The sequence below is a fragment of the Hylaeus volcanicus genome, chromosome 4 (assembly GCF_026283585.1).
Source record: "Hylaeus volcanicus isolate JK05 chromosome 4, UHH_iyHylVolc1.0_haploid, whole genome shotgun sequence".
In the NCBI taxonomy this organism is placed as follows: Eukaryota; Metazoa; Arthropoda; class Insecta; order Hymenoptera; family Colletidae; genus Hylaeus; species Hylaeus volcanicus.
Genome location: NC_071979.1, coordinates 10,917,892 through 10,929,358, shown reverse-complemented (window position 1 = coordinate 10,929,358; position 11,467 = coordinate 10,917,892). Strand labels below are relative to the sequence as shown.

The following is an 11,467-nucleotide window of genomic DNA, read 5'->3' as shown; positions in this document are numbered from 1 at the left end:
TAATTTACTTAAGTATTATTCATCGTTTTACATCTTATACTCGTATATATTCTGTGTATAGATAATTATAATTGACGTACAAACGGGTGATATTCTAAAGTGCATCAACATATGCATCTACGATAATAAGTTTTATCTACAGAGAACTTGGTATAGGGTATACCAACGTACACTTGGATTTTTTAACAATTACAAAGTAGAATGCAGACTACTACGATTCTCTCGGCTTTCGATTTCTTTGCTTTTTTTTGTGCACAGATACGGAGCAATGTACAGTCTTCTTATTGGAAATGTTATATATTTCATTTTATGTAGTATGAGATATAACCAACCATGAAATTACAAAATAGAATAAAAATATCGGATACACGGCTAGAGCTTTCCTCCCTACGGGTTGACTGTCGCCAAGAAATGCCATCGATGCTAAAATATAATTGCGCATAATCGTAGTTGTAAATATAGAATGTAAACTGATACTAACCGTATGTTGCCCATGCGAATCCGACCATAGAAATTATGAACCTTAGACTGAATAGGAAAGTAGTCTGGTCTGCCATTAATATAATTCTACATAAAATTAGAGCAATGGCAGTTGGTAGCAAGCAGTATCCTAAGACGCAAATACTTTGGAAGAAGGATCTACAACACATTAAAACAAAACTCGTATAAAATAAAGAATCGCGAGCAATTTTTGTCCTGTTTAATTTTGAATAGTTATTTTTACATTTGTAAAATCAAAAGTCAACAATTTTGTATACATATCTCTGGTACATTGCTATACATATACGACAAATCTTATGCAATCTTTTGTATTTGTAAACGCTAAAAAGGAAAATATTGAATTCTGTATATCTTACATATTGCCACCCAATAGTTTGGAGTTTAACGTAACAACCATAGATCCAATCCATACAATTACAAAAACCTCTGCAAATTCTGGTCCGCCGTCGTTTGAATTATCTGCTGCATCGGAAGAACCTTGTAATATCCTGAAAAAAATAATGATTACAATTACGTAATGTATGAAATTTAATGAAATCTAAAACAAGTACCAAACTCACATTGCCATGAATGTGCATAATACTAACGGTCCCCAAAGATCCCCTAAAATAGAAAACATTTATTATAATTAAGCAATTCACAGAATATTGTGTATAAAAAGAATTTCTTGATGTATTTACATTCTTTTAATAAACTTTTCTTCTCTTTGGGATATAAAACATGATAAAACTTTTTACACACTGCTCGAACATCTCTGAGCTGCAAGAAAAATTACTAATATAATTAATTATATTATATTATTAGGATACCGCTTATATATTCCTTTGATCGAATACAAATATAATGTCAATATAAACTTACAATTGTATCTCTGATTGGTTCGTCTAAAGTATTAAATTCAGGTTCCCCGAGGTTTGATTTCTGTTTGGGTCCTACTGTCATTTCACCCTCGATACTCTGCGGATCAGCATATTCCATCGTAACTTTGAACTTGAAATAAAGAATTTACGTTAAAAATGGAGAGTTCAGTTTTGAAAAACAAAGTGCACGCAATACTTTTAATATAATTTTCAATGATGTAATCTGAAAATACACGATTAAGGTAATCGTATGCAACAGTACTATACTCACATCGAGATTTGTATCATCTGTCGCTGCCATGTTTGTTGCCGGACACGGGACTCAAATTACCAAGTAATTATGTATATTATTTAGACGTTAAACACGGGTAAATTATTGTCATATCAAATTAAATCACTGCCATATGCACGCAGAATGAATCAAGCTTTTCCTATGTGATACGACCATGGCATAACCTGAACCGAATGCTATCATTACTCGTATACAAACACTGATAAGATATTAACGTTCTTCGCGTGCAATGCCACTAAAAACTGTAAAAACTTGTACACACGTCACGATCGAAATGTTTGTGATCGTTGTATAATTACGAATTAACCGTAACAAGTCTTTTAAGTAAATCGTCGGTGAAGTTGACACACTCGATGTTGCATACGAGTCGAAAGGTGGCAGCAGTATCGAGAAAATATCAATGTTGAAAAGTTGTTTGTGGTTTAGCTACATCGCCGTCGGCGTCGATTAAATTCCGTTAAAAATTTCATAATTTCTTTTGAAAAGATGTAAGGATTATTAGAAATCACCGATCACTTTTCGGCGTACGCTTATTCGCTTGCGATCGATACATTGCTTTTTATGTCGAACGTTCTTTGATCTTACAAAATGCCACGCGTATTCGTTCGCATAGTAGTCGTATCGATATTGACATGTGCTAGTGCTGGTGCTAGTGCTGGTGTTGGTGCTGGTGCTGGTGCTGCGCACGCGCAGCATGATTCTTCATCAATCGACGGCCAGCCAATGAACGAAGAACCGCGAATAAACGGTTCATTCGAAACTGAAGCCTACGAAGAGTTATGTATCCATAAAGAATATAATATAATATAACTATACGAACACAAAATCATTATTTTGATATGTTGGAAAGTATTATGTGGATGGAACCACATAATGCAATTTTAATGCAATAATAATCGGTAGATCTAATTCTTAACTTTAGTATTAATAATCTCGAACAGCGACAACAAAAGAAAGACATTTATAAACGTTCCTTAACTGAGATTTCATTAGTAAAAAAATCATTGAAACATCAACGCAAGGACCACGCGGATGCAGTAAAACGTCTGGAAAAGATAGACAACTATGAGCGTTTATACAAAATGATGATGATTCTTGGTGAAAATATGATCAACATAATCGAATCAAGTAGAACAGTGATCGAAAGTGCGAGTTACCATCCGGAACGTAGATTTTTGCCACAAAATCTTACTATACAAAGTGGTAATTTAAAGAAATGTTTAAACATATGTCTATAGTTTATGTACTCTTTGCATATATTCACAGCAATATCCGGTATAGTGGAAAACACGCTGTTCTTCGGTGATGTCGTTCTCCATTTTCCTCACGTTATGCATCGTATACTGAAGAAGCAAGAAAAATGGAACGCGATCATAAATTGGTCTTTGAATTTCACAAATCGTACCAAGCATCTGTTGGGTGAAGACAGCCTCGGCGTGATTAACCTGATGGCACAAGAACTTGGCATCACGGAACGCGAACCAGGATATAATAATCCTTATTGGAAGTCAGCCGAGTCTCGAGAAAGAAACAGAGGGGAAACAAAGATAAAGCGATCGTTGAAGAAAGAAAAAGAAAAACGGGGGCCTCGAATAGCTAAAATCGAACTATAAACCCACCCCTTTTTCCGACGGCTGATGATAATTATGCGCTTCCTAAAAGTTATTTCTTCTACTGTATAATTCTGTAAAATACTCCAAATAAAATGTACGTTTCTATACACGTGTCTTCTATTCATTTGTAACGTTCCATATAAATATCGTATTCCATATCGTACATTTCGAGTACAGAAGATAATTTTCACGTGAGAAGAAAATGGTGCAGAAGGTTTTACATGGGAAGTGTCTGCATCTAAATGTTCAGTCTCATCCACGGAGAGTCAATGTCTACATTAGACAAACCGCAGGCGTTGGATTAACGAGAAGGATAATAAAAACTTTCAGCTTTCAGCAGACTTTACACGGAACCGTGAGCGTTGTAACGCAAATAAAAGCCAAGATTTCTCGTCGACCGAGACGGTGGTAGAAAGTGGTCAGCCAATGAGCTGAGAACAGTTCCTACCGTCCGGTTTCCGAGACCGTAGCCACGGCAGAAGGCATTGCTGGCGAACCCTGCTAGTCAGTATTGCCAGAGTAAGTTTACCAAAGTGTTCCACCGATGACAAATCTCCGTGCACAACGAACTCAACGCTGATACTCATTCGGGAGCGAGACAGTGCTGTGAAATATCTCGAAAACCGTAAAAGAATACCGCTCCCATAAATCCCACTCGTCGCTGCACCGCCTGCCGAACAATGTTGCCACGGAGGAGGAAATTGCTTCTTTACGCCGTCCTGGTCGTCTCAGGTAGGAAGAAACACCTGGAAACGACTTCGTACTTGTATCGGAGACTCTTTATTCGCGGTGCTTGTTCGATCGAATGAATTTTTATTGTATAATTCAGATACAGATTGTACGTTTTATTTAACGAACAGCGGATCGAAAGCTGTTGGATTGAACGCTAGGTAAAATAAAAATAAACTTTTGTTTCTTTCACATGGAATAACCTATAATCGTAATTAATTAGTTAACGAGTAATCAACAATAACATTTACTCATTGATAATTACCGATTAATTGGTAATCACGACGAGATAATTAATTAATTAATAATTAACGATTAATAAATAATGATGGATCGCATGTTGCTTAGTATCGAACTGGTCTCGTCGATCGAACAACCAACACTTTCCTTACCTCTTATCGGAATCTTTCATCGCGCGACGGTGATCAAAAAAGAGAAAATCGAAGCGTAGCGTCGCGACGCTTCATTCGAAAGGAACAGTCAGCCAAAGATGAGCAACATTTTATCCGAGTGACGAATAAAAGCACCGCGTAGCGGTTTCATTTTAACGCTTATACCGACGAACCAGTAGCAAATCTAGAAGAAATCAAAAGAGGAGCGTAAATATTAAAGATCCCGACAAGAGTTTTAAATATCAAATTTTTATATCGTATTGTACGTATAACGAGACTCGCTATACAATATCTATAGAGGAACTGATTAATGTATCCTCGACGACGAAGCATCAGTGAAAGTGTTCATTAACGAAAGTTCAAGTTAAAGATCAAATTCTTTGCCTTTAACCTGAATTTTAATCTGTTTATCGAACAATCGGTAATCCCCTGTCGAAGAATTATCATGGTAATCAACTAATCAGTGTCGCATAACTGAATCGCTAGAAACGTTGATGGGTACAACGAAGGAACGACCTTCTGTGGACATTCTCTCGTACATCTTAAGTCGCAAATTTCTTAGTTACTATTACTCAATTTTTACAATCGATACTTTGAGTATAATCGAACGAGTCCATTTGCAAAGTATGTAAATACAGAGGTAGACAGGTCGGTCGTAAATAAAGTCTGACACAGATAAAAGTGAGTAGATGGAGGAAGCAACGACTGGTGCGCTAAAGCGATGTTAAATTAGGTTCTATAGCGGTTTCACTGGTGTGTTTACATAAGTTTTGTCGTATACGTATATGGTGTGCCGTGCGCCACGTTCACAGAGGATCTGAATTCACGGTAGAGGTATGGGTACATGGGTACAGGGCCGTGACAAAACAGGAACAGGCAAGGCACGTTATGCGCCCCTAGGCTCTAAAAAGGAATCAACTGATATACTGATATTAACGTTGCTATCTTTTGTTTTAAGTCTTGTTTGAGTTTTACGTGTTAACATTTTCTTAGAAAACATTAGGATCAATTCTTGGTGTAACAGGGAATGGAACAAGTTTTTTGCCACTTTAAGATCCGAAGCTTTGTTACTTGTAAATGTAACGTTAATGTAAAATGTTGTTAACGTAACTGTTGCCGCTCACCATTCATATTTCAGTCAGCTGACTGTGCGTATGCGTACTCGCGTATCGGAAACACGTGTCCACGTGTTCATATACTATATGTATATGTATACATGTATATCTATGTACCTGATAACTTAAACAACTTACATACACAGTTATATCTCGAGAATGAAGTTTCTGATAGTAAAATGGAAAAGGATTTTTTCTTTCGTATTATCGTAAAGAATTGATTTTGTTAAGAGGTCTCGTAGTTTTGGTAATATCCTGAATGTATTGTACAGTATACATATGTGTCATACATATACCACGAAAGAAGCGAGTAAAGGAGGCTTGTATCGTTTCCCTGGGCGCCAAAGTACTTAGAGTCGGCCTTGCATGTGTGCATGGTACACGGCCGATGGAAATGTTGCACCTGAACGATTTACCACAACGTCATTGCCAGAGCGGTACCTTCACTTTCCACATTATCAACGACACACAACAGATACGATCCTTATCCCAATACGCGCTCGCGCATATTCCCTCTTCGTATCAGCGTTTTATTATAATTTTGTCAAGCTATTCCCTCCTCTGAAAAAAAGACGAGATAAATACTGAAAATGACTTGGATCGATCACGTTTTGAGTGATAAGCCGTGCAACACAACTATCAACCAAGTATTCTAATAAGAAAATTTTATACTGTTATTGCACGTTAGCATCGACACTTTCAAATATTAATTTTTATGTGTTGTTGGACTATCGTCTGCGTAAAGATAAAATATTAAAGTTTAATTATTCAAAAGTATCTTACTAGTAAGTTAAGAATAACGTAAACATTGTTACGTCGCAAAGAATTATCCATCGGACAAGAAACGCTAAACACGAGTGACTGAATCTCTATTTCGATACACAGTTAAATATGCATACAGGTGTTCGATATGTCTCGGAACGTTGGAATTCTTGCTACCTTCCTCGCTTTCTCAACCGTCTTTACCCTTGGAATTTCTCTCATTGCCAGGCATTTTCTACAAGTTTTACAGCTTTCTGTATACGCACGCACACATAACACCTATAGTATATTTGTTCCATTTAATCGGCCAAAAATGTTTGAAATAACTTCAATTACTGTCAAGTACAATTGGCAATCCTGATGTATGTACGTTTCCGTTTTGTGTGGAGCGCGTGATTCGAAGAAATCTGTCAAGTCTGACAGATTAATGAAACCCAGTATACAATAATAGTTTATTTGAAAATCAAATAAGAAACAAAGGATATACATTACCTGTACTATGCATATACATATATGTGTAAACATGGACTATGGACTTGTACAATTTTATGGTTTTCAATATAAATTCATTGATTGAAGAGAAAAATGAAAAAAATATTCAAGATTCATATACATATACTATACATATGTATAGTATATGTGTTTCGAGATGCGAGGGGAATTAAGGGACAGAATGCGAGTAGAATGTTGAATAATCAAGTATTCGGCCTGTAGAAGTGTTGAAACAGTCCCCAACCTTGACCTTTTCCCGAGGTTCGAGTATTCTCATACTCGATGGTTTCAATTATTCTATGTATCGTATTTCTTCGTAAACTATTTTGTTTTCAATATATATATATACAATTTATTTTATAGTCTACGGACAAAAAAATTCTAAAAAGGACGAAGAGAAGAAAGATGAGGAATTTACATGCCCCGAAGGTCAAGGCAATGGTAACTTTGCTGACCCTGCAACGTGTAGAAGGTTTTACCAGGTGATTAATTTCGTATTTGGTTCTTGTGTCTATCCATCGCTTCACGCTATTTTAATGTTTATTTTATATGAAATAAATACAAATAAATGTATTTTTCCGAATAAAATTTGTACAGTGCGTCGATGGATACCCATACCTAAACAGGTGTCCATCAGGATTACACTTTGACGATATTAGTAAATTTTGCACGTTCAAAAATGAAGCTCGATGTGGGCCCATCGCTACAAGTAAATATTTTCTTGAACAATTATTACACGTTGGTACTTTCGTTACAATTCATGTAAATTGTTCCAACTTTAGCTCCGGCACCGGTAACGGAACCACCCACCGATTTAGCAGAAAAATGCGATACATCGGTCTGTCAATTACCATACTGCTTTTGCTCGAGAGACGGCACGATAATTCCTGGTGGTATTCACCCAGATGAAGTAAGTATATGTACACGTTTCATTCTGAATTTTTCTTCAAAGCATATCTATAGCGTATTTTTCATACAGTTCTAATTCATTTCAGACACCTCAAATGATAATAATGACATTCGACGGAGCGATAAATCATAATAACTTTGATCATTACCAAAAGATATTTGCCACTGACAGACTGAATCCTAACAATTGTCCGTTAAAAGGTACTTTCTTTATTTCGCATGAATATTGTAATTACAATATGGTTCAAAGTTTAGCTCACGACGGACACGAAATTGCTACCGAAACTATATCGTGAGTATTGATACCAGTGAAATATGTACATTGTTATTAAATATAGCGGTAATATTAATTGCGAATATTGTTTAGACTGCAAAAGGGTTTGGAAGATAAAGGATACGAAGAGTGGGTTGGAGAAATGATAGGAATGCGAGAGATACTTAAGCATTTTAGCAACATCACGAGAAGCGAAGTTGTCGGTATGAGGGCACCGTACTTAAAACCAGGTCGGAACACCCAATACAAAGTACTGGAAGACTTTGGATACATATACGACAGCAGTATTGGAATTTCACCGTTAAAAGTACCAATTTGGCCGTATACTCTCGATTACAAGATTCCACATGAATGTAAAGCAGGAACATGTCCCACTAAATCATTCCCAGGTATATCTTAAAAATATGATAGAAAGTGTTGCATTCTTATGTTTATCAAATTTTCTTTAATGTCCATTATTCTTGCTTTTAGGTGTATGGGAATTGCCATTAAATGCGCATTACGTTGAAAGCTACGAAGGGGGACATTGCCCTTATCTGGATCAATGTGTACTTCACAATCACGATCCTGAAGAGGTCTTCGAATGGTTACAAGAAGATTTCAATCGATACTATGAACAAAATAGAGCGCCATACATGATGCCTTTCCATACAAATTGGTTCCAAATAAAGGAACTCGAACGAGGCCTATCGAAATTCCTTGATTGGGCAGTGACATTGTAAGTAAAAACTGACAATTTCATTCTGGCTATACAAGATACAGTATCAAGTTAGTTAAGTTACGTAAACGTATCGTATATTTACAGACCAGATGTATACTTTGTAACAGCTACTCAAGCACTTACATGGATGACTGATCCAAAACCAATCAAGTCTCTGAATAATTTTGATGGATGGTCATGTAAAAAGAAAGAAAACATTCCCGGACCACCGTGTAATAATCCAAATAAATGTGCTTTAGACTTCAAACCCGCAGAATCTAATTTTACTACTACTAGGTAACTAATTAACGATACTTCTATGCTCAACGATTTAAGATGATAATAATGGTGAACATGTTCATAGGTATTTAGAAACATGTAGGGAATGCCCCAATAAATACCCATGGTTAGGAGATTCAAAAGGAACTGGACTCTACAATGATAACTATAATCCTGAAAAGAAATAGAAACATTTGTAAGCACGCTAGAACGATGATCAGGAAAAGTTCAACTAATTCTCGTTTACCGCTGTTTAAATGAATAATATGTATAATTAATCTGAACTTCTTTGACTTTATCACACTTCAAAGTGGAATCAATATAAATTGAAATAATCGCGAAACTACCAAAAAAATGTCAAATAAAATATAAAAATGCTCTGTTAACTTTGTTTTATTTATACTTTGTGTACTGCTAGTTTCTCTCTCTCTCTCTCTCTCTCTCTCTCTCTATATATATATATATATATATATATATATATATATATATATATATACACACACATATTAATTAATTTCATGTTATATTTTTTTGTATAGCGATATTGTTGTATATTTACTATAAATGCATAACTGTTTTTGTAAAATAATTTTCACTTACAACTGTTTATAACATTAAACGATAAGTCAATGTACTATCCGATTCTAAATTGTGAAAAGAGAAATTCAATTATTGTATTATCCTTGTTCTCAGGTACAAAGAATTTAGATAAAATGTAGCCAGATTTCAAGTATATGCACAAAAATACATACTTGTATCCCCTATTCTATCATAAATAAAACATGTACGTAATACTTTTAATGTAGGGATATAAATGTAAAAGTAAAGAATTTCCATTTCCAGTGGGAGAATGATAAGATGTATGAAGAGTGGCAAGAGAGAAAACGAAAGGGAAGAGTGAAAATAATAACAAAAGGTGAGTGTTAAGCCCTAAACAGTTATCAAAAATATCGAAATGAATGTTAGTTGAAATGGAAGTCGTTGAAATTTCAAGGGGAATAATAAATATATACTACCACTACTACCATGTAAGAGTATAACATATTCACATAAGACACAATGGTTATCTGTACATTTTATTCTTTTATCGAGTATTACAATCAAGCATTGCAACACTTTAAAAAGATATTATAATATCTAGCGTATTGGGCACCATGTATCCAATTTTTCTCCAAATGTTACTTTTGCTGAAATATTAAAAACAAATTTTAAGAATGATAATAGTATACATTTGTTTATACAATTCAAGTTTTAACAAGATAGAAACAAGCAGTTCTTTTATCAGAATACTGCTTTATTTCGTTTTGTTTCGATACTGCCTGTGCGCAAGGCGCACACATTTTGTTGATCAGTTTCCATTAGAGTAAAAGGAAATAAAAGTAGCTAACTGTAACTGTAACTTTCTGTTTGAGTATCTTAAACTTACGTGGCTCAGGAAAACGTTCTGGATGACGTCTAATATAATCTACCATTATCGCATCACGTCTAGCATAGTAATATTCGCTCACTGTTGTTAGTACATATCCCGCTATAATGCCTAATCCGCAACCAATAATACAGTGGTGAAAATCTAAATAAAAGAAAGCCATGTATAGTCCTTGATAATGCGTATTTGTTCATTTTAATATTAAACTAATAAGAAACGATTTTTGCAATTTGGGAGATTTAACAATTGTAGACATAATTGATATTCTTTGCAACGTATCCGTAGAGAAATTTAGTCTTTTAAACTGCATTAAAGTCAAAATTATTTAATTATCGAAATTTATGACAGATTTAAAGATCGTTTATTTTTAAATTCATAGATTACATAACAAAAAGCACAACTTACGGGCAAACATGGGTTTTGATGTGCATATATTCTTAAACATCGGTGCATTAAACCCGGCAAATCCGAGAAGCAATTCACCATAATGACTGCTATACCACGGTTTTTCATAAAGAGGTGGTTTTAACAAAAGATCTATGGCCCACTGAGCAGGATTCTTTTCGCCTGCCTCCATATTCACTGTTTTCGACACTTGTTACGTTATGGTTTTGAACACTACGCACTAAGCTTAGAAAGAAATCTCAAATAATTTATTCAATTTAATCAAACACTATCGTAAAGTACACGAATCAACACGAATATGTTATTTTCAATTGGATTATTGGATATTCTTTGCGTATACGCTGATTGTGCGGGTGGTTTGGTAGCAGTGGCGCCATCGGTGGCAAAATGCCCAAGTTTGTAATAAAAATAGTTCCCATCATTTCTGCAAGATGACGCTACTAACTAAAGGCCCGATAATTATTGCTAAAAATGATAAATTTGACATGTTAAGGGAGTGGACTCTGTCGCCGAAAAGATCGACGCGACATAAAAACCGAGCGGCCACTAGAAGAAGTAAATTAAGTAAAACATTTAGCCAGTAGGGGAGCTGAATGCAATTTCTGCTGTTCGAAATATGATGCTGGTAAGGTAAGGTAGGCTTTATAAGCACGCGAGACATCTGAATGTGGACAACGACAATGTATCGTTGGTGCGAGCAGCCGTCCGAGACACACCC

General features: G+C 35.4%; 4 protein-coding genes and 1 long non-coding RNA gene across 7 annotated transcripts; 2 read left to right on the top strand and 3 right to left on the bottom strand.

Annotated features, from left to right (window-relative positions):
* Positions 1-278: 278 nt before the first annotated feature.
* LOC128875899 (protein YIPF6) lies at positions 279-2,017 on the bottom strand. Its single transcript, XM_054121904.1, has 7 exons — positions 1,633-2,017; positions 1,363-1,491; positions 1,182-1,260; positions 1,062-1,104; positions 858-989; positions 482-639; positions 279-423 (listed from the first exon to the last, which is right to left on the bottom strand). Exons 1-7 carry the CDS (start codon positions 1,660-1,662, stop codon positions 308-310), a joined length of 687 nt encoding a protein of 228 aa, XP_053977879.1. The 5' UTR covers positions 1,663-2,017; the 3' UTR covers positions 279-307.
* A 191-nt stretch (positions 2,018-2,208) lies between these two features.
* LOC128875898 (coiled-coil domain-containing protein 134-like) lies at positions 2,209-3,373 on the top strand. 2 transcript variants are annotated; one of them, XM_054121903.1, is made up of 3 exons: positions 2,209-2,434; positions 2,647-2,856; positions 2,935-3,373. In XM_054121903.1, exons 1-3 carry the CDS (start codon positions 2,242-2,244, stop codon positions 3,264-3,266), a joined length of 735 nt encoding a protein of 244 aa, XP_053977878.1. In that variant the 5' UTR covers positions 2,209-2,241; the 3' UTR covers positions 3,267-3,373. The 2 variants fall into 2 exon arrangements, with proteins under 2 accessions (XP_053977878.1, XP_053977877.1); XM_054121902.1 differs by having other exon boundaries at positions 2,920-3,373.
* A 223-nt stretch (positions 3,374-3,596) lies between these two features.
* LOC128875887 (chitin deacetylase 1) lies at positions 3,597-9,334 on the top strand. The gene is made up of 9 exons (XM_054121865.1): positions 3,597-3,998; positions 7,120-7,238; positions 7,354-7,465; positions 7,539-7,666; positions 7,752-7,957; positions 8,033-8,328; positions 8,411-8,657; positions 8,745-8,936; positions 9,004-9,334. Exons 1-9 carry the CDS (start codon positions 3,947-3,949, stop codon positions 9,104-9,106), a joined length of 1,455 nt encoding a protein of 484 aa, XP_053977840.1. The 5' UTR covers positions 3,597-3,946; the 3' UTR covers positions 9,107-9,334.
* LOC128875903 (uncharacterized) lies at positions 3,998-7,096 on the bottom strand. Of its 2 annotated transcripts, none has more exons than XR_008456904.1 (3): positions 6,286-6,738; positions 4,388-6,063; positions 3,998-4,012 (listed from the first exon to the last, which is right to left on the bottom strand). It is a non-coding gene; the product is annotated as an uncharacterized LOC128875903 (long non-coding RNA). The 2 variants fall into 2 exon arrangements; XR_008456905.1 differs by lacking the exon at positions 3,998-4,012 and adding an exon at positions 4,019-4,198 and having other exon boundaries at positions 6,286-7,096.
* A 606-nt stretch (positions 9,335-9,940) lies between the features above and the next one.
* Positions 9,941-11,124, bottom strand: LOC128875901 (NADH dehydrogenase [ubiquinone] 1 subunit C2). Its single transcript, XM_054121906.1, has 3 exons — positions 10,750-11,124; positions 10,345-10,488; positions 9,941-10,105 (listed from the first exon to the last, which is right to left on the bottom strand). Exons 1-3 carry the CDS (start codon positions 10,919-10,921, stop codon positions 10,056-10,058), a joined length of 366 nt encoding a protein of 121 aa, XP_053977881.1. The 5' UTR covers positions 10,922-11,124; the 3' UTR covers positions 9,941-10,055.
* Between the last annotated feature and the right edge of the window lie 343 nt (positions 11,125-11,467).